The 23,039-nt window shown below is 44.9% G+C and overlaps 1 protein-coding gene across 2 annotated transcripts in view; it reads left to right on the top strand.

The window, feature by feature from the left end:
• TMEM260 (transmembrane protein 260) overlaps positions 1-22,458 on the top strand; it is a 33,956-nt gene extending 11,498 nt beyond the window's left edge. Inside the window, exons 4-16 of one of the 2 annotated variants that reach the window (XM_077783905.2) lie at positions 6,894-7,071; positions 8,985-9,098; positions 10,916-11,095; positions 13,407-13,447; positions 13,805-13,873; positions 14,254-14,371; positions 14,607-14,782; positions 15,983-16,154; positions 17,216-17,364; positions 18,222-18,398; positions 19,112-19,165; positions 19,553-19,643; positions 20,770-22,458. In XM_077783905.2, the coding sequence (XP_077640031.2) occupies positions 6,894-7,071; positions 8,985-9,098; positions 10,916-11,095; positions 13,407-13,447; positions 13,805-13,873; positions 14,254-14,371; positions 14,607-14,782; positions 15,983-16,154; positions 17,216-17,364; positions 18,222-18,398; positions 19,112-19,165; positions 19,553-19,643; positions 20,770-21,042 (1,792 nt within the window). In that variant the 3' untranslated portion in view covers positions 21,043-22,458. The remainder of the gene's footprint in view (positions 1-6,893; positions 7,072-8,984; positions 9,099-10,915; positions 11,096-13,406; positions 13,448-13,804; positions 13,874-14,253; positions 14,372-14,606; positions 14,783-15,982; positions 16,155-17,215; positions 17,365-18,221; positions 18,399-19,111; positions 19,166-19,552; positions 19,644-20,769) is intronic. The other variant, XM_085580982.1, reaches the window with a different exon arrangement.
• Positions 22,459-23,039: the final 581 nt, after the last annotated feature.

Genomic DNA, 23,039 nt, shown 5'->3' with positions numbered 1-23,039 from the left:
GGGTTTATGCCACTCGTACAATAGCGAAGGGCTGCATGGGCTGACTTGGTAATTGTGAAGCTAGCTCATTTTTATTTTATTTTATATTTTATTCTATTTTTTTCCCCCTCTCAACTCCTTCCTTCCCCCCCCCCCCCCATTTTCTTTTTAATTTTTTCTTTTTTTTTTTTTTTCTGCGGCTGCATAATTTCTAATAAGGGGTTTTAACAAATGTCAGATTAGGAAAAGTTTCTGCAATTACCCAAAAAAAAAAAAAAGCCAACTTATAAAACATTTAAATAGCTCAAGTCGGCTCCTACTGCGGGTTGGGGTTTTTTGGCTGCTGGAAGCAGGCACTGGTTATTACAGGAGCCTGGGATAAAGGTGTATCTATTTTCCAAGGATTGTGAATCAAATAATGGGTTGAACTAATACACCCTTTGCACTTGCAAAGACACCAGGAGAGAATTTCTCATTTGTAATGGCTGGAAGCACAGTTTGTACAACTCAAATGTGAGTATGGGGTGATATTTCTTAAAGCAGAGAAGCCCTGCGTGCATTTTATAGCTCTGTCATGAGCTGTTCCACTCGTTGAGCTGCTCTGGAATAGCTTGGCATAGAGATGTTGAATTTAAATACCAAACTTCCTTGTCAAGGGGCTGCTGCAGGCAGGCTCTGCTCCAGTGGTGATGGACATCCTGGAGCCTGGAAGGGGTGAGGTTGGGATGTCTCCTTCCTCGCTTCCCTGACGAGTTGTCATGGGGGCCTCTTCCCATCCCTGGTGTCCAGACCCAATGTGGACCCACAGAGGTTTTTGCTGCCATCCCAGAGCAGTTTGATCCTCCCAGCAAGAGGATCCAAGGTGACTTGGCCCCAGGGCACAAGGGATGGGGTGCAAGATGCCTCTTGCACGTGCTGGTGACCTTCACAGGTCCATGTTTCCAAAGGGGTGGACAGAGACAATATCCTTCAGAGCTCCTGTCCTAACTGAGCACCTCCAGTCCAGGAGGATGTGTGTGAGAGGGTGCAAGGACCATCTCCCCTTTGCCAAAATCCTCACTGGCTCAGCACTCCTTAACACCCTGGACCATCCGCTCTCCAAATTCTGGTGTTTCAATAAAATAACTACAAGAAAGAAACGTCAAGAAGTGGTGGCAGTCCCTGGCTGGGTGTGAGGCATTCTGTGCATATGGTGGAAGGTGAGGGTGCTGCCTGCTCACCCCCATCCCAGAAATCATGGGTCTGTGGGAATTCTGGAGCTGTGGGAGGCTGAAGTCCCATTTCACAGGAAGGACAGCAGCTGGTTGTGACCAGCCTGGTTTGGTTTTATTTTATGGTGGCCCTGCCTCTCTGCTCGGTCTCTTTTCCCTTCGCTCCTTGTGACCATGGGACTCAACCAGGAGAGATGAGCCAAGCCCTGCTCTCCTTCCTCCTCCTCCTGCTGCGGGCAGGGCTTAAGTGGCTATTGAGCTCCAGGTCCTTGAGGAAGAATAAAATCTGGTTTGCTATTCCCTGTAGTACCTGAGCTGGCTCTTCAGCGCTGAGAGCAAGAGAAACCGCCTTTTGTCATGGAGTGTTTGTGGCTAAGAGGCAGGCAAACCCAGAGGGATTGGGGTTTTTGGGGATAATTATTGTTACTTAAGCCCTAAACTCCTGTTTGGATTTTAATTTTTAAATAATTCTTCTATTTCAGCGCCGATTCGCGTGCACGCTTATAATTTATCGGTGGGAAGCTTGGTTGTTGAGTCTTCTATGTCCCTTTCTGTTTAACCTCATAAAAAAAAAATTAAAAATTATTAACAAGCAAAACCTCTCAAAGTCAAAATGTTAACTCTTTAGTGCACTGCCTTGAAATGAAAATGCAAAGCCACAGAATTGCAGAGACTGAAGTTGCTGGAGTCTGTGGAAGTGAACAGGGAACCATCGACATCAGGGTCATCATCTGCAGGTGCACGGAGAGACAGAAATTGTTAAAAATCCATTATTTAGTTAATTAGTAGAGATTCTATAAATCAGGAGAGTTTTTCTTATTCTTATTCTACTGCCTGAAAAAAAAAAAAAGATGGAAGGCTAAGATCTCCTGCCTGTAAAGTTTTGGAGGGAAAAGAAGGCAGAAATAATCAGCTTATTTCACTAGGTACAGATAGGTGTTGCCAGTGTTAAATACATCAGCTTCAAATATAAACCATTCCAATTATCTTACTTTTCTTAATGAATCCAGTGCACTGAAGATTGCAATTAACGAAAACATTTTAATTAAATTCCAGTTCCCATCCATGTATAGCTTTATGCCGATCATTTAATACGTTTTGGGGAATTATTAAATATAGAATGTCTGCCATTGTTTTATAAATAAAAATGTTGGTGTTTTTTTTGTTAAATGCATATGACTTGTAACCTTGGCTAACTTAAAGGAAAGGCTAAATTTTAAATTCCAGTTTTGCTTGTTTTAGTGATTGCCAACAAGTGAGAAGCTAAAAACTGTAATTGCAAAAAAACCCAAAAAAACAAAAAAAAAAACCAACAAAAAAACCCCCAAAAAAACCAAAAAAAAACAGGTTAAAATATTTAATTTCAGTTTTCCAAAATGTTCCTGCAAACTCTTAATAAAAACTTGTAGCTAAAATAGTCCCAATTAAGGCAAATTCCTACTGGCTGTATCCTTGGAGCTGAGATCCAGCAGCACATTCCTTCACTTGCATGCCTGAAAAGAAAAACAAAATAATATTTTTTTTTTTTTAGTCTTTTCCTTTTATGTTTGGGGATGCCATGGGAAAATATTTCTCAAAAAGGACTGTGTGACCTCTCCTTTGCTGACTCTTTCTGTCCCTTCTGAGTGTGATGTTAAATGATGGTCATGAAGACTTTCCCACTTTTTGCCATGGCTTCAGTTCTTTTCTTTTTCCATGAGCTGGCTCCTGTGTGCTGGGGCTGTTCTTTCTCATACTGGGCCCAAAGACTGGGGAAACAAGCTGGATTTGGAGGAGCAGCTATCTACCCTCCCTGCTCCCCAAAATACTGGGATAAAGCTCTCCTAAGATGTTGTTTTTTCCATGAGGCCAGTCGAGGATTCAGCTGTTGGGTGCCCTTGCCATGTTTTGTAGCACCTCAGCTCTATTTAAAAAATGTTTTTAAAGACAGAAGCAGGAGTAGAAGTTGAGTGAGGATGATTCTCTGCTGCTCTCAGCTCTGCAGTCCTGATGTGCTGTCAAAAGGAGAGACAGTGTTAAGCAACTAGAAGGTATTTCCAGGAAAAATCCCAAATGTTTCCTTCTCCCAACATGGGAAGACTCCAGCCAGTGCAGAGGGCAGAGTGTGGGGCTCCAGGCTCCAGCTGAGCCCAAAGGCTCTGTGATTCCATCTTGTCCATCAGGGCTTCATTGCAGGAAATATTTGCATTGTCAGTGCCAGGCCTGATGTTTGATTTTGGTGAGACAAGTGACTGTATGCTGTGAAAAACTTCTTCCACATAACAAGTGACCTCTGTCTCCACATTGGTCACTGGGTTGCTGAGCTCTTGCTGGACTTAGGGGAGGTCTCCTTTAGCTCTTGCATTAACCTTCTTCCACAAAATACTCTGTCTTAACCACAAGGATTCCCTCTGTGCCTGTAATTAAAGCAGCCATTATCTTCTGGCCCCCTAATGTCCTGCTGCCCTATGTAACATGTCACCAGCATCTCCACTGTGCTCCTTTGCAATTCTTTTTGTTCTTTTTAGAGAATCACAGAATCCCAGGATGTTTTGGGTTGGAAAGGATCTTGAAGCTCATCCCGTTCCAACCTCCTGCCATGGGTAGGGACACCTTTCACTAGACCAGGCTGCTGCAATCCCCATCCAACCTGGCATGGAACCCTTCCAGGGATGAGGGAAAAATCAGTTCTTGCCTTTAGGCTTCTTGACCTCAGTTTCAAAGCTTTGTCCCATTCCTTTGCTTTTTCAATTTTTCACATTTCTGTTTAACTCTCATCTTTGTTCCATTTCTGGAGAGTTCTTTCATCTCACTCTGCAGCGCTGAACACCCATTGGTGTCTTTTCCACCTTGAGGTTGGTCTTTGGCCCAAAGTGGTGTAGGTGGCTGAGCTGTCCATGCCTGAGGTTTTTTTGTCACCTCCTTGGACAGCGTGCCATTTGAGGTCATCTTGGCTCTGAGGCAAGAGAGATGTGACACATTATCACTCTGTGCTGGAGAACTCCAAGAGGCTGCAGAGGCAGAGGAGCATGGAGACCCTCATGTTGATCAAAATGAGCTGTATGACCATGTTATCCCAGCTGCAGGGCAGGATTGATTTAATTTGTCCCAAAATCATGCTGCTAATCGCATGGGATTAAATTCTACTTGTCCAGCTGGTGCTGCTTTGTGCTGTGGATTTTTGCATTTCTTCTGCCAGGTGCTCTTCATCCTCTTCTGGAGATGCCTGCTCTGATTGCTTCCACTTCTGAGAGTTTCCCTCTGAATCAGCAAACTCAGAAATCCATTCTTTCCATTGCTGGTAACAGAACCTGCAGTAAAACTCTTGGTCTCCAGCTTGCACTTCCCAAAGCTGTTTTCTTGATGTTCTTCAAGAATGCAGCACATTACCATTTGGTTTTTTGACATCTATGGTACTTAGAGGAGCTTAGTGCTCCGAGCATGAAATGGGCTGTCACAGCCTGGATTTCCCGTGAGTTTCCTAAGGAAGCTGTTCAGCCTGGAGAAGATTCCAGGGAGACTTTAAAACCCCTTCCAAAACCTAAAAGAGCTCCAGGAGAGATGAGGAGAGACTTGGACAAGGGCCTGGAGTGACAGGACAAGGGGGAATGGCTTCTCACTGCCAGAGGGGAGGGTTAGGTGGGATATTGGAAGGAATTCCTGCCTGTGAGGGTGTGAGACCCTGGCACAGGGTGCCCACAGCAGCTGTGGCTGCCCTGGAACCCTGGAAGTGCCCAAAGCCAGGCTGGACAGGGCTTGGAGCAACCTGGAGTAGTGGAAGGTGTCCCTGCCCATGGCTTAGGTTGGAACAGGATGATCTTTAAGTTCCCTTCCAACCTAAGCCATTCTGTGATTGTTTTTATGATTCTGTGGGCACAGGTGTGTGGGCTGTGCTTAGTTTGGGCTCCTGACCTTGCTCTGCTCAGTGAGCAGAGGTGTCCTCTGTCCCACATGGCTGGGATAAATCTTTCAGCTTTGGATTGAGTGGCCTTTGCTTAAGCCTTGTTTCATAAAACTCTACTCACATGTTAGACTTTTTGTCAGGAGGATGGGGTTTCTTTTATCTCATTTGAACTCTGATGATATGTTTTAGTCTCTTCTGGGGAAGACGAGAAGAATTGGTGAATGATTGGGATGTTTGCCTAAAATGCTGCTTTTCTGAAGATTTTTGGAAAAGTTGTTTCACCTTTTTTTTTTTTTTTTTTTACCTTATTTCCCTGCAAGAATTTCAAAGGGGTTTATGGAGTTGTTCCTTTATAACTTAACGTTTGAAATGTTTAAATGGCTTAGTCAAAACAGGAGCATCATGAAGTGGATTTGTGTATTGGGGATAACTTGGTTTTTCATGACACATGGTCCTGCTGCCCTTACCTGGTATTTTTCTTTAGGTTTTTTCCCAACTCTTGATTTTTTTAGATTTCTTCCCACAGTCTTCATGTTGAACTCTCTGTCACCTTGAGCTTGGCCTGGAACACCTCAGATTTGTTTCCTTTTTTCTCCATACTTTTCACCCTTTGGCTACATCCTGCAGGTGCAGATCTCAAAATACTTCACAAAGCAGATAAAAATCATTAGTGATATTTTCCAGATACCTTCAGGTACTCTGGCAAATCAAGCAGAGGAGCCATTGTAGAGAGGGTTCCATCAGGAGCTTCCTCATCTCACGATCTCATGTGGAAGTCACACGTGTAGATTGATAAAGAGGTTGGGTAGTTTATAATTTTTTTGTCTTAAACCTGCTAGAATTGTTAGGATTAAATGGAACTGTGTGTGTCTAGGGTGGAATTAGAAAAATACCCAATTTGTGGTGGAGACTAGCTGAGTCTTACAGTGGAATGGTGAATTTCTGGAGTATAGCTTTGACCACAGCCACAGCTATTTGTGTTTTTGGATAAAGCTTGGTTGAGCATGTTGTGGTGCCCCACACTGTGTTTTTTCAGGGTGACTTCCTAAAGGGGAGAGCTTCCAGACAGGCAGAGCCAGAGCTGCTCCCAGTGAGATTGGGTGGGAAAAGCCACTGTGGTGGAATGGCTTTCCTGAATTCCACCTCGTGGCTGGCTGCAGCATCCAGCTGAGCTGGGCAGGCAGCTCTGTGGGGAATGTGCCATAATCCCATCTGGGAGTCACAGAGATGGCCAGCTTTGGGCCCACAGCCATCCCAGCTGTGGGTGCTTCACCCTGTCCCTCCTTGCTGGAGCATTTCCCACACTCCTGACCTCTCCCTGCTGGGACTGTGGGTGCTGCAATGCCCAGGACACCAAAACCCCCCCAGGAAAGCCCTGCCAATGCTGTCCATCCTCAATAGCTCTAATCCACTCTTAATTCAGCTCCTGGATGAATTGAAGGCTGTATCCTTGCTGGCATCTCCTCCAGAGTATCCCATTAAAGCCATGACTCCCTGGCTCTGTGCACCACGACCCTCTGGGCCTTCCCTCATCAGGATTTCTGAAGCAAATTGAATCCTGGAAGTTTTCATGGCGAGAAGAAGCAGATTCTTTGGTGTTGGGTGGCTGGCAAACAGGCTCTGCTCTTTCCAATGGCAATCTTTAACAGAGAAATTATTAGGGAGATCTTAACCATATAATGTTTTGGCAGGGTGCTGGGTGGCACTCATTGCTGTTGCTGCAGTATGTTTTTTTTTTTTTAAATTTAAAAAATAAGGACAATAAAGTAAGCTTTTTTTTTTTGTTGGAAAAGAAGATTTCATGTTATCTGTGTTTGCAGGCTTTCTGGCTCATATGCTGGAGGAATCCTTGCTGCGGGGGTGTTTTCATTTTCTCGTCTAACATGGCAGTGGTCCATCACGGCGGAGGTTTTCAGCTTAAACAATCTGTTTGTGGGGCTGCTGATGGCTCTCACTGCTCATTTTGAGGAAGCATCCACTGCAGAAGAGAGATCAAAGGTAAAACATCTCAAGAAAAGTGAATGGTTATTTTTTTTGTTATTGGTGAGCACTTGTTTGTTTAATTTCCTGTTTGTTTACTGCTGATTTAGTTTTGCTTAAATAAAAAGGCCAAGTTTTGGGTCTTGTTTCAGCACCTGTGCTGGGTGGGGTCCATCCCTGACTTACCTGGATGTTCAAAAGTGGCAAACATTGAAAAAACCCTGCCCACTTTGCTTGAGGATTGAGTTGGGACCTGTTGGATGGGTTTAGGATTGATTTATTTGATACTCACAGGATGGCAGCAGGAAAACCAAAATAATTTCAATCTAAACATTTTAGTTCATCCTGCTTCAAAGACACAAACTAGGCTGTGAGTGTTCAAGGTTTTGTTTAAGAATTGGTAATTTTCTTCAGGGTAAATGGATATATTTTACAGAAAACTTCATCTAATCAGAAACCAGGTTCCAACTCAAAACCAGGGACGAGCAAATTTTCAATCAGTTTTTCTTTTGAAATTAAATGTGCCCCTAAAATAATGGCATTGTTAAACACAGAGACTTTAAATTTCATGCTGTATTTTCTACTTTATAAACAGACTAGTCAGCCAAATTATATTTTTGCTCAGCAGTCTTGTTCTTTCTACTTTTGTTTGCCTGAACATCTGATCTCTTTTCCTCCGACAGACTTGCCTGCTGTGACTCCTGTAAATTGTGTGAATAAAGGGATTTTTGTCGAGCTAGGCTAGAATTTCGGGAGTCTGCAGTGGTAGTTTACTCAGCTTCATGAGTTCTCAAATAACATGTTTTATCAATGGCTACAGAGATCTTGTTTCACCATTGGATTTTTTTGGGGTAATTATTATTTTCTAATGAGCAGCGTCCCAAGATCCCCACAACCTGAACTCTACAGACATGGAGCTGGGCATTTTCCAACCTTCTCCCATGTTTCACATGCCCAGTTTCCAATGGGATTTTCAAAATTAGATTTTCAGAAGCAGTTAAGGAGCTTGTTCCAATGTTTTTTTGAGTGTCTGGCATCCCACGCCTGGAAGAGGCCAGGCTGCCAACAGCAAGCTTGCAGTGCTTTTCATAAATCAGATGCTCATGCAGGCATCATATTGGAGCTCATCCATGTATTTAAAAAATGACTGAGGTGGTTCTGAGCCCTGCCAGGCAGCTCTGAGACCCACAGAGGTTTTTCTGAACTTATGGCAAGGTGCTTCCATGGCAGGGCAGTGTCCAGCGTGGAATGCTGAGCAGTTAATTAAAATTTACAAGGTGATCCCATCACTACACCAAAGCAAGTGGTTGCATCTCACACACCACCCTCACCAGGGGCTGAAACACGCAGGGGAGGTTTAGGTTGGATATCAGGAAAAGGTTCTTTCCCCAGAGGGTGGTTGGGCACTGGAACAGGCTTGAGGTTTTGGAGTAACGAGGAGTGTCACCTTTAATTCCCTTGCTTTAGGAAGTTTGTGCAGCCCTGACTTTAGCCCTGTGTGCCTAACAAAGAGGGAAAAATCGTTCCTGTTACAAAAAAATTAAATTTCTGTAGATAATGGCTTTATTTTAGAACATTTCTGAAAAATCACTCCTAGTGAACTTCTGGGCAGTCTCTGCTGTGCAGCTGGGCTCAGGAATTGGACTCATCCCATCATTAGGATGTGGTGATGCTGCACAGGCTCTCTGTGTGCATAGAAGCATGGCTGTTCAGCTGGACACATCTTAAAGAATTTTTTCTGTTAAACTGTTGGAATCTCCCTGTAACAAATAAAAAAATCCCTTGAGTTCTGTGTTTCAACTGACCAATGCTCACTGGTGTATTTGCCTTTCTCCTGTAAGGATGCTATGCTGAATCTTTTTTGATCTCTGGATGTTTTTGCAAACTTGTAAATAGTAATTCTGACTTTTTTTTTTTTTTTCTCCTCTCAGATCTCTAAATTGGGTGCCTTTTGCTGTGGGCTCAGCCTGTGCAATCAGCACACCATAGTGCTTTATGTTGCTTGTGTTGTGCCCTGGGTTCTCTCACGGCTTTTCAGAAAGAGGGTATGTATTTACACACTCACACCTTTGTTTTTCTAAGGCTGGGATTAATTCTTCTCCCCCAGAACTTGTGCCACTTTTAACTTGATGCATGTGATTAATCATGACCCACTGAAGGTCCAGTCTGACACCACAGCTACTGATCTCAAGGGGGTCTGATTTAAAGAGGGTCTTCAAGAAGGCTTTTGCAAGGGCATTGAGTGATAGGACAAGAGGCTTTAAACTGATAGAGGCAAGGATTAGATTTAGATATTAAGAAGAAATTCTTCCCTGAGAGGGTGCGGAGGCCCTGGCACAGGGTGCCCAGAGAAGCTGTGGCTGCCCCTGGATCCCTGGAAGTGTTCCAGGCCAGGTTAGACAGGGCTTGCAGCAGCCTGGAACAGTGGAAGGTGTCCCTGCCATGACAGGGGGTTAAAACAACATGATCTCTAACTTCTCTTCCAAACCAAACCATTCTGGGGTTCTGTGATCACAATTTAGGGCCTTTGCTCATGCTGGTGATCTGTGACCCACTTGTGTCCCCTGGCACAGGAGCGCTCTGCCCCAGCTGCTTGCAAATACACTGTGAGCTCAAATAATCCTTGGAACTGAAAACTCAAATTTCCCCATGCCATAGCTCACCTGGAGATGAATTTATGTGTGTTGGCTCTCTGGTGGCAATCAGCAAAAGCCACATCCACCCTGTGGTTCTCAGTAGTGTCACAGGGCATAACTAAGCCTGGGTGAAGCACATGAGCTGCAAGAAATGTGATGCAACTCAGACAAGCTTAATCCAAAATCTCTTCAGCATCCCCAGCAACCCCCTTTTCTGGCCATGTATTTCCATTAACACAGTCAAGTATCACTTCTGCAATATATTTGTGTTCTTTAAACAGTTTGTTTTGGGGTTTTTTTGAGCAGGGAGGTCTAGAGAGACCTCTGGGATTTCCAGCAAAGGCAATGCTGTGCCAATGTGATAATCCTGGGAAATACATTGGACAGCCCAGTAGTGCCTGCTGCAGGAAACCACTGACTAAGATAGAAATGGATGGAAAACTACCTTTTTAAAGCACAAATCAGACACTTTTCTTCTGGAGGAGCTCTGACCACCATCATTATCAAGCTCCTTTCTCTGCTCCATAGATCAACACTCCCAGTAACCCCAAATGCTGAGGAAGTGCTTTGATTGACAGGGCACTGGCTAACGACAAAGCAAGCGTGCAATATTCTAGGGTGGGATTTTCCAAAGCACTTAAAGGAGTTAGGCACAGAAGTCCCTTTGAAAGTCTTGTCTCCCTGACCCCTTAGGCAGTCTCGAAAATCCCACCCCAAAAGTTGGCCTATCCAATTTAGCCAGCGTAATCACGATCAAGTAAATGGCAAAACTGACTCCTGATGATGGTGATGATGTGTGCAGTTGTACTAGAGCAGCATTTATGTGGGGTGGTTTATTTTTTTTTTTTGCCAGATGGAAAACCAGCCAACTCTTAATCGCTGCAAAGTGGGTTATCTCAGCCTTGCAGTGCTTCAGCCATCTATGCATGTCATGCCATGATTTAAATGTGAAAGATGCAATGAGTATGATACTCATGAGTCCTAGCTAATATTATTTGCTTCACTTAAATTTCACCCTGCCATGCAAAGGAGATCAGTTTGATGCAGTTTCCTAGTAATCCACAAAATCGTAAGGTTTAACATAGCATTTTGTAGGGACTTACTATAAATTGAGAGATCAGCTCTGTGTAAATATATTTGATGTTTTTTCTTTATCTGTTCTTGAAGTTCCAGCGTGATTAAACTAAAATAAACATTGTTATGCAATATGACATATTTTGGTGCAGGAATTGTCCTTAGGCCATTTGCTGAAGTTGGGTTTATGCTTCTTGGCTGGTTTGCTGCCTTATCTCTATCTGCCGGCTTCGTCCTACCTCAATCGAGCCCGCTGGACATGGGGAGACCAGACGACTTTTCAAGGATTTTTGACCCACTTTCTGAGGGAAGAATATGGGACATTCAATCTGGTAAACAAGGGTCACTTCCTAAATTGCTTCCTCTTCACTTATGCAACAGCAGGAATGTTCTGTTTGTGATGATTAAGGGCTTGCGGGGAAGGAAATTGAAAATGTTTCATTTTTTAAGCATTCATTTCGGATTTCGACCTCCTGACCTGTCAGGTTTTCTGGGAATGGGTCACATGGCTGGGAAAGCAAAGAGATAATTCTCATTGCCTTATGGGGTGAGCCAAATTATTTCCTGGGAGCTATATGGGTATCTTATGTGTGTAGGAGCCCAAAGAACAAACTGTGCCAGAGGGAGTCGGTGACATCAATCTTGTGTTTTTAAGATGAATATTGTCTTATTTTTCTATTTTTAACTCAGACATTTAAAGAGGTCACAAGTAGTTTTCATTTAAAAACTATTCCTCTTTAATTTACTGATGTTGAATTTAAGTGAGTGGTTGGTTTGAGGGTTCTAAAGTATTCCTCTTAACTTACTAATGTTGAATTTAAGTGATTGGTTGGTTTGAGGGTTCTCAGGAACCTCTGATTTGAGTTATTGGGGTCCCTGCTCTTTCTAAGAGACGGAAAAATCCATGATTGCTTTCAGAGTGTAGGATTTGCATCCTTATCCTCCAGCCCTGACTTGAACATTGGGCTCTGGCCACCCAAGAAATCACCAGCACATCACCCCAGAATCTGTCCTGCTTCCAAGCTTTCAGGGCAGAGGGCTGGGAAATCACACCACTGGGAGGAAAACAATAAAAAGGTGTAGTCTACATGTTCTGTCACTCCCTGGAGTCCTGGAGCTCCACATCCTCAGAAATCACCTTTCACATGCAGCCAGCATGACACGGCATCACTGTCACTGTGCCATTCCACCCTACTCAGAGAGCTGTGTGGCTGTAGGATGTGTGTCAAAAGACATGGTAATTCCTGCTGCTGCCACTAAATCTGCCCCAAAACCCCTACAGAGATCAGGTCCACCCTCTGAAGAACTTGTGAGACTTCCCCTGTTGTCCTGTTCCCAGCTGTCTCCTGAGAATCAGCCTCCACTGGGCAGAGCAATACCGAGGCATGCAAATCCCTTAACTCCTCTCCCCATCAAATGTGATGAATTCAAGTTGATGTTCAGGAGGCTTAGGGATGGACTGCGTGTAATCCTACACCACAAATCACATTTAGGATGAACTTGTCTGAAGCAGGAGCAATAAATACAGCAAAATCCAAACGTTTGGTCCTGGTGCCAGTTGGGATAATGCCAGAGCACTGCTGGATGGACAGACAGCTTTTACATCCCATAGCTCTGTTTTAAGGGCAGGCAGGGTCAAAAAAAAAAAAAGCCCAGAAAATATTTTAGGGAGGATTCCACCTGTAAGCCATGGATCAGAAATGTTATCTCTGTGATGGATGTGACCTGGGCCATCAGCTGCCAGCAAGGTGGGGCTTCAGGAGCTGTGTGCTGGCTCTGTATCCTCTAACACTTACTTTTTAATCAAATCCTGGATGCAATTAACTATTCCATTTTTATTGAGATTAAATATTCCTTCCAGACCTCCTGAATCTGTTTACCTTTTCTTTAATCTAGTGGCCACTTTTCTAACAAGCAGCAATGAAGATAATTCCTCCCCTCCACATAGCATGTCTTTTTCCTAGACATGTGCCATGGATTGCAAGTCTCTGCAATAAAAATTCTCATTATCTCATAAAGATTTTGTGCAGCTCTGCATCTGTCAGGGCAGAGGAGAAAGGGGCAAGTCTGGTAAGCAAGGAGGAATTGAGCTTGTCTCAGGCTGTGGGGAGATGTCACAGAAAATAATTGCAGCATGAAGATACAGAACATGGCCTCAAGTAGTGGCAGGAAAGATTTAGATTGGATATTAGGAAAAAAAAATCACAGAAAGAATAGTCAGGAATTGGAATAGGCTGCCCAGGGCAGTGGTGGAATCCCCATCCCTGGAGGGATTGAGAAGATGTGTGGCTGTGGCACTTGGGGACATGGGTTAGTGGTGGGCTGGGTAGTGCTGGGGGAATGGTTGGACTCGATGACCTCAGAGGGCTTTTCCAACCCAAATGATGCCATGATACAGCAGAGATCATGGTTAAACCATAGGACATGCTCTATCACAGGATAATGAGTTGTCAGCACCTTGAAGAAATGCTTACCCAGGGGATAAATCACATAAAACAGGAACGTGGGAGAGCACCTTGCAGTGAAGGTTGGAGCAGAGCTTGCTGCCTTTCTTGCAAACAGAAAATGAGAAGACCTTCCTTGCCCCAGTGATACCCAATCAGTGTGTGGGTTCCTCATGGGTTTCCTTTGTTTTTATTTCAGGCCAAGTCCGAGGCAGGATGCAGTATGGGAGAGATGCTGCTGTGAGTAACACCTTGGCTGTGCCTTTCAGTGGACTCTAACCTGTTGCTGCTGCTGTCCTTTGGGCCAAAGTGGCTCCTGGCCTTCCTTTCCTCACCCTGTGCAGAGCTGGGGTCGTGTGTGTCCAGCATCCTTGCCCTCTGTCTTCCCCACTGAAGGAAAAACACTGAATCCCCTATCCCAGTGATTTTCCCTTCAAAATTCTGCCATATAACCCACCCTTGTCCCATTTCTGGTAGACTTAATCCCAGCAGAATGGGAATATATTCAGTTGTGCTTATTTCCTGCTTCTCCTGACACTTTAATTGAGTGCAGGGATGATTTGGGGGTGACAAATCCACTCTTTAATTTCTCCACAGTTTTCAGCTGGCACAGATGAAGTCAGAGCTCTCACTTCCTGTCCTTGTCCTGGCACTGGTGGCACTGCTGTAAGTTGAACAATATTTGCTTCAATGTGCATTTTTTCTCAATTTTTCTTACTGCCTGCATGGGCAGCTTGTTTTGCCTTCTACTTGCTGCTAAAGAGATTGCAGCAATTGGCTGTGGTCATCAATTATTAACAGGAAAATATCCCTTACTCCTGGTTAACCCCGTGGCTTGGTAGATGGCAAAATTCAAACTCCTGAAATCCTGATGGTTTTGTGCTTTAAAACCAGAAGTTTCATAAATGACAAAGATAAAGAAAGACTTATCAGCTTATCAGCTCCTTGTTTTAAGTGCATTTAGGTATGCAAGGAGTTCAAGCACATATAATTTTTGTTTCGTTTTTCATCATGTCTCAGGAGTGATACATTTTTTTTTTTAATAGGAAGAAGCAGCAGAAATCACCTGTGATCTGGCTCTTCACTGGAATGCTCTGCCTTTATTCCCTTTTCTTTGCTTGGAGAGCAAATTTGGATGTTACAAAGCCTCTGTTTCTAGGTGTGGTAAGTTGCACTTCCAAAGTTGCTCTGGCATGTTAATTCAAAACCTTAAAACCACCTGACCAGCAGCAGGCAATTGTCTTGAAACTGCAGGAGGTGCCAAAATACAACTCCAAGGCCAGGTTGGACAGGGCTTGGAGCAACCTGGTCTAGTGGAAGGTGTGGGATGGGGGGTAGAATGGGATGATCTTTGTGGTCCCTTCCAACCCAAGCCAAATTCTGGGATTCTCTCTCCTAGGTGGAGCGGTTCTGGCTGCAGAGCAGTGCTGTGGTGGCCGTGCTGGCAGGGCTGGGGCTGGCCACGCTGGCCAGCCTTGGCAGGGGCACTGTGCTGGAGGGCACCTGGCTGCTGCCATGCCTGGAGTGGCTTCCTGCTCTTGCTCTCGTTGCTTCTCAACTTTGGGCAAATTACAGGTGAGAAGTTCCCTTGGTGCCACCTCGCAGGGTGACTTGGGGTGCTCCTGGGGTTTCTGTCCTTGGCTGGGAGTGGGAAGGGCACTTTTCACACCCCACCTAAGCTTGCATGGTCACAGCCTGCAGAACCCCCTGGTTTGATCTCCTCAGAGTCACCAATTCCAGGCTGTGAATGGGGATGTCACAGAGGTTGAGGGAAAACAACTTTGAAGATACATAAACTTCCAAAAAACCCTTGTAAATCTGTGCTTTTTCTCCTTAAGGAGGTTGGCAGAATTAATGTGTTCCGAACTTCTCTAGCTTTCCTTCACGCTGCCTTGTGCCCTGAAGTTTTTTTCTGATTTTTCCCCATTTTTAAAGATATAAATCTGTAGTTTGGGGCTTCCTTTATCCCATAACCCATGCAGTTACTTGGATGGGAATCAGTGGGATTCTCAGGTACAGGCTGACCAAAGAAGTGCAGACTTCATCCTCAGGAATCCTTTTTTTGCCACACCTTTTCCAAAGGCTTGTCCATAGGTGAGCCAGTCATAGCTCCTGTCCTCAAGTCTCACTTGAATCCATACCTGGAATATGTGCACACAACTTCAGTGAAAAGGATCCAATCTCAGATCATATGAATCAACTTCTGCCTCATACTACAAAAACGTGGGGTTTTCAATCTTAATGGAAACATTAAAGGATGAGGAGGATTTCAAATGCTCTACTGAACCAACGTTGTACTGGCACTTCCAGCACCCACTAATAAGGTTTTAGATTTAGCCCAAGAAGAAATCAGAATTAAGGTGAAGGTGTGAAGTTAGTGTGTGTATTCTGGCAAAATTGTTGTGGGTGGTGCTTCCTGAGGGCCTGTTCTTTAAAAGCTTTGTTTCTGTATCTCATTTTCTCTGAAAATGGAGATGTTAAGTTGTTGTAGTGATTTAGTTGTTGACACTCTCCATCCCTGGGAGTCCAAGGCCAGGCTGGATGGGGTTGGAGCAACCTGGGAACAACTGGGAGCAACTTCCATAGTGGAAGGTGTGGAATTAGATGTTCTTTAAAGTCCCTTCCAACTCAAACTTTCTGTGACTCTGTGATGTGTCCAGCCTGACCAGAGTGAATTTCTCCTGTGGGTGCCCGTTGCATAAAATTGCTCTGAATTTCTGCAAAGCCATGCACATGCCTGGTTTTGAGATTCTGTTTTTCATCTGTTCTCTTCAGCACTTGTGATCAGAGCAACAACTACGTTGTTGATAAGTTTGCAAGGAACGTGCTGTCCTCCATGCCAGTGGGAGCAGTGATCCTGCTAAGAGGAGACTTGCCTGGGAATGCTCTTCGTTACCTTCATTATTGTGAGGGGATGAGGCCAGATATCACCTTAGTGGACCAGGAGGTATGTTCAGAAAGTGCTGTTTAGAAAGGCAGATTTAAGCATAAGCTGCAGAAGTTCAGTTGCTCCTTTGTCTCCTTGAGACAACTCTCTCCTCTTACAACTTATGATGTAGAAATAAATAAAATTGATTTTTTTAAAAGAGTTGTGTTTAACTCTGGGATGGAGTTTGGCATGCACATTTCCTTTTTCACTGAAAAATGGGGGGAAAAAAAAAGCTACAGGATGGGTCACCCACACCTCCACTGTCACATCATCCTCACACCTGGCTTTGAAACTTGTTGGCACACCCCAAACCCAATTCCTGGTGTTTAACCAAACCAGCAGTGTCTTAACCAGCAGTGGCTATTCTATGGTGGAGTGAGGACCATGTGCCTCTGATCAGAAGGCATTGGTGACCCAGTCTGGTGCTGTGGTGTGATCATGGTGACCCAGTTTGACCATGGTAACCCAGTCTGACCATGGTGACCCAGTCTGGTGCTGATTTAACCATGGTGACCCAGTCTGGCCATGGTGACCCAGTGTGGTGCTGATTTAACCATGGTGACCCAATTTGACCATGGTGGCCCAGTCTGGTGCTGATTTAACCATGGTGACCCAGTCTGGCTATGGTGACCCAATCTGGTGCTGATTTAACCATGGTGACCCAATTTGATTGACCATGGTGACCCAATCTGGTGCTGATTTAACCATGGTGACCAGTCTGGCCCAGTCTGGTGCTGTGGTTTGACCATGGTGACTAGTCTGACCATGGTGACCCAGTGTGGTGCTGATTTAACCATGGTGACCCAATTTGACCATGGTGACCCAGTCTGGTGCTGTGATCTGACCATGGTGACCCAATTTGACCATGGTGACCCAGTCTGGCCATGGTGACCCAGTGTGGTGCTGATTTGACCATGGTGACCCAGTCTGGCCATGGTGACCCAGTCTGATCTCATGTTCACTGCTGACATGGTGGGTGACTTCCCTAAGCAAATGGTCATTATTCCTACAGAAACCATTTCTTCTTGATGTAAATCTTCGGATTCCTGTTCAAATTGTGATAATAACTTTTATTCTAGATGATGACTTACGAATGGTATTTACCCAAGCTGGCAAAGCATTTACCTGGCGTTTATTTTCCCGGGAACCGGTGGAATCCTGTGGAAGGAGCATTACCCGACGGGACGCTCGCCTTTAATCTCCATCGTTTCCTCAAAGTAAATAAACAGTAAGCATTTCTTTCATATGTAACAGCTTTCCTAAAATCTCTGACCTTTTTTTTTTTTTCCTCTGGAAATTGTTTATGGAACAGCTTGGTACTGCATCCAAAAGACCAATTTTCTCCACTGACTTCCTCCCCAGTGGCGAGATTATTTTTGCAATTAAAGCAAAATATCTCTGCAGAAGTAACTCCATCCGGATATAATATTGCCTGTTGTTTTGAGGTTGGTTTGGTTTTTAGGAAGGAGAGGAAAAAAAGGTGATCTGCAGAGTGTTTACTGATGATTTTTTGTTGTTGGTGTCGATACAATTCATCACAGAGAATAGGAACGTTCCTGTGTACTCAGAACGACGATGGTTGGAGAGCAAATTGCTTCTGCTTCTCCTTTGTGAACATTGTGGCCAACTGATTAGCATAGAATGAATGTATTCCAGGAATAATCATCATATAAAAATAGCTTAGTAAGAGTGGAGAAAGGATTAGATACTCACACGAATAAGAATAGCATCTGCATTTAGACTAGCTGGGGTGAGCCCTGCGAGGGTGGGGAGGCACAGGAGCACAGCCAGGTGCCAGTGGGCAGAAATGGGCTTCTCCTACAGCTTCTGGCCTGTTTGGGAGGTTCAAGAGAGAGGACAGGATGTGCCAGCTGTCCTGGCTGCTCAAGATAGGCAATGCCAGATGGAGAATTCATTTATCTGTTTTCCAGACTGCCCCAAAACGTGCCCGTGCTGACGGGAGATGTGCTGGGTGGGTGTGTTTGTTGCACAGTGTGGTGTGGTCTGGTTTGTGGGGACACGGGGTGGCCCACAGTCTCTGAGGTGGCTTCACCATGGATCTCTCTGTTGGTTTTTTTTTGGCAGTAAGGAAGTGTTTGTCTGCATAGGTCTTCATGAAGGGGACTCAACCTGGAGAAGGAGCCACTCGCTCTGGCCCTGGGGGACATGTGAAAAGTTGGTTCCTTCTGGAGCTGTGTTTGACCCAGGAGAGTGGATTCGTCTCACAAGGAATCTCTATAACTGGACTGAAGACTATGGCAGGCACGTGGCAGAGGAGCCTCTGCTCCTTCCTGCTCAGCATTTTCTGCCAGCAGCATTGCCACACCCGCTGCAGTGTTAGAGGAATCAAGCAAGAGCCATAATCTCAATGCTTTGTGTTCTGGAGAGATAGCAGGGAGAAATTCTTCCCTGTCAGGGTGGTGAGAAGCTGTCACAGCCCAGAGAGCTAGGCTGCCCCATCCCTGGCAGTGTTTCAGGCCAGGTTGGATGGGGCTTGGAGCAACCTGGGATAGTGGAAGGTGTCCCTGTTCATGGCAGGGAGTTGGAATGAGATGATCTTTGTGTGCCCCTTCCACACAAAACCATTCTAAAAAACAGTGTAAAAAACAGCAAGGACATTGCTAGTCAAGTATGAGGTCCAATTCTGACTTTCAAACTTGATCAGGATCTAAAATTATTAAGACATCCAGAGGTTTAAATGTCATAGGCCATGGTGATAAGAAACATCTCTGGCTCTGAGATCTGGGATGTTGTGAAACACCTGATACACCAGAGGCTCCTTCTGTGGAGAGAGAGGCACAAAGTTTTTTGAATGACAGAGAATCAGCTGAATTCCCTGCTGTCAGAGCCACAGGCTCCATGACAGGTTTTCTCCTGCCTGGGAGGTCTGTAGCTGCGGGGGCTGGAAGGGCTGTGCTGGGTGAAACCCAGCCACGTGGATCTGATGGCTGAATTTTATTTCCATTCCCATTTAGTTTCAGCCCCTCTTCCTGGGAAGCTGTCGCCAACGAGGAGATGTGGCAAGCCAGGTAATTTTCCTTTGCTCTCTTCCAGCAGCCAGTGGGCACTGCCAGCTCACTGGTATGGAAACACACACCAAAGCAGGCAGCTTGATGGGCCGTGGCCTTGTTGGGTCTGCAAGTGCCAAGATTTAGAAGGAAAAGGCTGGCATGATGAGAGGAAGCATGCCAGCAAAGCCTTCAGGAAAGTGGCTGTTGTATTCACCAAAAGGTTCTGCCCCAAGTCTCTCAAAGGTAGTTGGGATGTAGGGTGAGGAAATAGATTATGGAGAGAAATTTGTATTGCTGGTGGCTTTGCTGTCCCACATGTGGACGTGATCAAGCTGTGTATAACCCTGTGATGTGAGCTGGCTGCATTAAGCAGTTCCCACATGGAAGTTTTTCTTGTTTTCCTAGGATGAAAACAGCTTTCTTCATCTTTGACCTCGCAGAAAAGGCCAGTGTGACTGCAGAAATGAAAGCACAACTTTACACATTTGCATACACTGTAAGTCCTGCATTTGGGTTAGGAGTGCTCACTGCATCCTCATTTTTTAGCCTCCAGCATAATTTTTTTCCCCTCTTTTCATTTAAATTTCTGGAGTCTGTGGAAATATGGTGTTTCCACGCAGGCCCTGTAATCTGCATTCCCCTTGTTTATCCAAACTGGGAGCACAGCCGATTCAAAGAGATTTGTTCAGGGATTTTATCCATTCCTGCTTGCCCGCTCGGTCACGGAGGATGCCAAAAGCAAACCAGTCAACACCCTGCTTTTGCTATAATTATGTTGTCTGTGCTGGCCTCCAAACCCATGCCAAGAGATTGCTTGTCCTGAAGTCCCCTCTATGCACTTGTCCCCTCTGTCATTACACAGTCGTGCAGTCTGAGCCAGCAAGTGTAAAATCCGACAGTCTTCTCTCTGCAAATTAATTCTGCTGCATTTCACACCGAAGAATAACACCCATAAGCTGGTGTAGGTATCTCTGGAAATACTGGACTGCCTGAGATGCCAACAGATGCACAAAGTGATCAGTGTGTATCAGCAGAGAGGAGCAGTGTTTCATAGTCCAGCACAGAATCAACAAATGGTTTCCTAAATTCTTGCCCATTTTGCTGTGAGTTTTGCCGTTCTGCAAAGTTCCCGGGCACATGCCTGCTGTTGAGCTTATGAATATTCCCACTCAAGTCAACAGACTGCTTAAGTCCTGTGGAAGACATCCTGATCTCCTGAAATATTGAGTAAATGTCTTGCAGGCGCGGCAGTTAAATCTCTTTTTTCCCCCAGCTTGGTGTAACACCTCTCCGGGGGAAGCACATAATGTGCTGTGGGGTTATCACCATCATCTGTAATGTTTCTAAACAAACAGCTGCTGTTGGAAGGGAAACGTTTCAGCCCCCCTTGGATTTCTGATTCATGCTGCTGAATGGCAAACACAGAGCAAATTACAGAAATACTTCAGCTCTGGACTTGGACATCTAAATAGCATCTGTTTCTTTCCAGGCAGTTTTGAAGCACTGTTTAAAAGCTGTTGCTCCCACTTTGTTCAATTAATTTGCTGCCCCTACCTTCTTTTTTTTTTTTTTTTCTTCTTTTGCTTTTGCTTTTTTTTCTTTGTTTTTGTTCCTTTTAACAGTCATACAAAGAAATTGTCAACTCCCATCCCCATCACCCGGTGAACTGGCACAAAAACTACGCCATCGCCTGCGAGAGGATGCTGCGCCTGGGCCGGGGGGACGTGGATCCCGAAACGCTGCTCTCCCAAACTGTGAAACATTTCCTGCTCTACACTGAGAGGGCAGAGGATGATCCCCAGCGCCAGGACATCCTGCAGGCTGTGCAGCACCTCAGGGAAGAGCTGCAGGGGCTGAGGAGAAGGAAAGCAGAGCTGAGGAGCAAAGCTGGGTAGCTCCTGGCCCTGCTGAAATGTTGAAGACGGGACTTAAAATCTGAATTGGTCCTTGGCGGCGTGAGAGGGGTTTCAAAAGGTGACAGAAATGGCAGCAGAGAGGAAATCAGGTGTGATCCCCTCTGCAGGAACATAGTGATGTTTGATTTCTGTTGCCAAATGAAATTTTTTTGGGGTAAGGGAGAAGCTCACCACTAAATAAAATATTTGGATTCAAAAAAGAGAGTTTTCTTTTACAAGAAAACTATGAGCTTGTACTGTGAATATATATATATTTTTTTAATGAATGCAGCATCCATTCTAGATGTAAAAATGTATTTAGCATTTTGTTGTTTCCTCTGTTGCTGAGCCAAGAGGTTTCCTAAAGCCATTTTTCATTAGCTGTGCTGTGTCTGTGTGTTTTTGTGGTGGGTTTCCAGCAGGACAAGCTGTGGGATGGTGCCCTCCCAGGAGCCTGCTCATTCACTGTTTTGGATGTGCTCTGAGCCCTGGCTGTGCCTGTGCCCAAGGGCACTGCAGAGTCATAATCACAGAATCCCAGAATGATTTGGGTTACAAGTGACCTAAAGATCATCTCATTCCAACCCCCTGCCATGGGCAGGGACACCTTCCACCATCCCAGGTTGCTCCAAGCTCTGTCCAGCCTGGCCTGGAACACTTCCAGGGATCCAGGGGCAGCCACAGCTTCTCTGGGCACCCTGTGCCAGGGCCTCCCCGCCCTCACAGGGAACAATTCCTTCCCAATCTCCCATCTAACCCTGCCCCTCCTTCACTTTGAATCCTTTTTTCCTTGTCCTGTCACTTCATGCCCATGTAAATAGTCCTTTTCCAGCTCTCTGTAACCCCTTTCGGTACTGGAAGGACCGGATGTCCTGCTGGGATGGAGTGGGTAGAGACCAACCCATATTTTATGCCTCCCTTGCTTTTTGGGCTTGCCTGCTTTCATTCCCTTGGGATTTTAGGATGGGGTGGTCTTTATTGCTTAGAGTTCCAACAGTGAGCAAGAAACTTGTGTTATTTTCCCTTGCAGAGGGTCTCTGCTGGCAGCACTGTGACATCTCCTCAGACCCCATGTGGGATGTTAAGAGCAGCTTCCCTTTCAATCTGCCCCAGCAGCCAAGTGACTTCTGGGGTTACCAAGAACTCAACTTCTTTTCAATAGAAAAGATATAACATGTGTTTTTCAATATTTTGTCAGTTAACAGTACTTCAAATGCTTAAAACAGACCCAAAACTCTGGGGTTGTTCCTGTAAATCTCTGTTAATCTAAAACTTCATATGTTATTCTCTGGTTTTGTGATATTTCAATCCAGTGTTGCAGGATACAAATTGCTGCCAGGTCAGGATTTCTTTTGGACTGGTAAAACTGTCAGAGAAGAAAGAAATAATAAAGAGAGCTCACATTATGAAACAGCATCTCTGGAGCAGATTGGGATGGGGGCAGGAGCGAGGGGTGTTGCAGGAGGATGCTCTGCTGGTTTGGAGTTTGAGGTGTGTGTAGGGACACGTGGCTGCTATTCCTAATAGATCCTTTTAAAACCTCTCTCTCCAGGTGCTGATTTTTCCAACTTTCACTGAATGTTTCCTATATAAAAATCAAGTTGCTGTCTAGGAATCTCTAACTCCAGTTGCAAAATAACATGCTTTATTTTTCACTCTCTCACTCTTATTTTTGTAGTATATGATTTCCATAGCAATTCCCCCTTAATTCCTATGAGCCATTCCTGTACAAACAGCAGATGGGAAATGAGCAATAAAAAGATGGAAAACTGTGGCTTCTGGGTTGCAAAGCCACAAAAGCAGAGGGGTGAGAGGGAAGAGGAACAGTTCAGGGGTGTCATTTTAACTCTTTGTGTTGTAATTGACTACATTTCAGGTCGCCTGTGCCTCACTTAAATCTCTTCCCTCCTCTCAATCCCTGCAGAAGTGTTTGTACAGAGAGAGGGAATATCCCACATTCCTCCCTGCAGCTTTCTCCTTCCTTCTCCAAACCAGTC

This window comes from Lonchura striata, chromosome 5, assembly GCF_050655825.1.
Source record: "Lonchura striata isolate lonStrDom1 chromosome 5, ASM5065582v1, whole genome shotgun sequence".
Classification (NCBI taxonomy): domain Eukaryota; kingdom Metazoa; phylum Chordata; class Aves; order Passeriformes; family Estrildidae; genus Lonchura; species Lonchura striata.
This window is presented reverse-complemented; position numbering and strand designations above follow the sequence as displayed.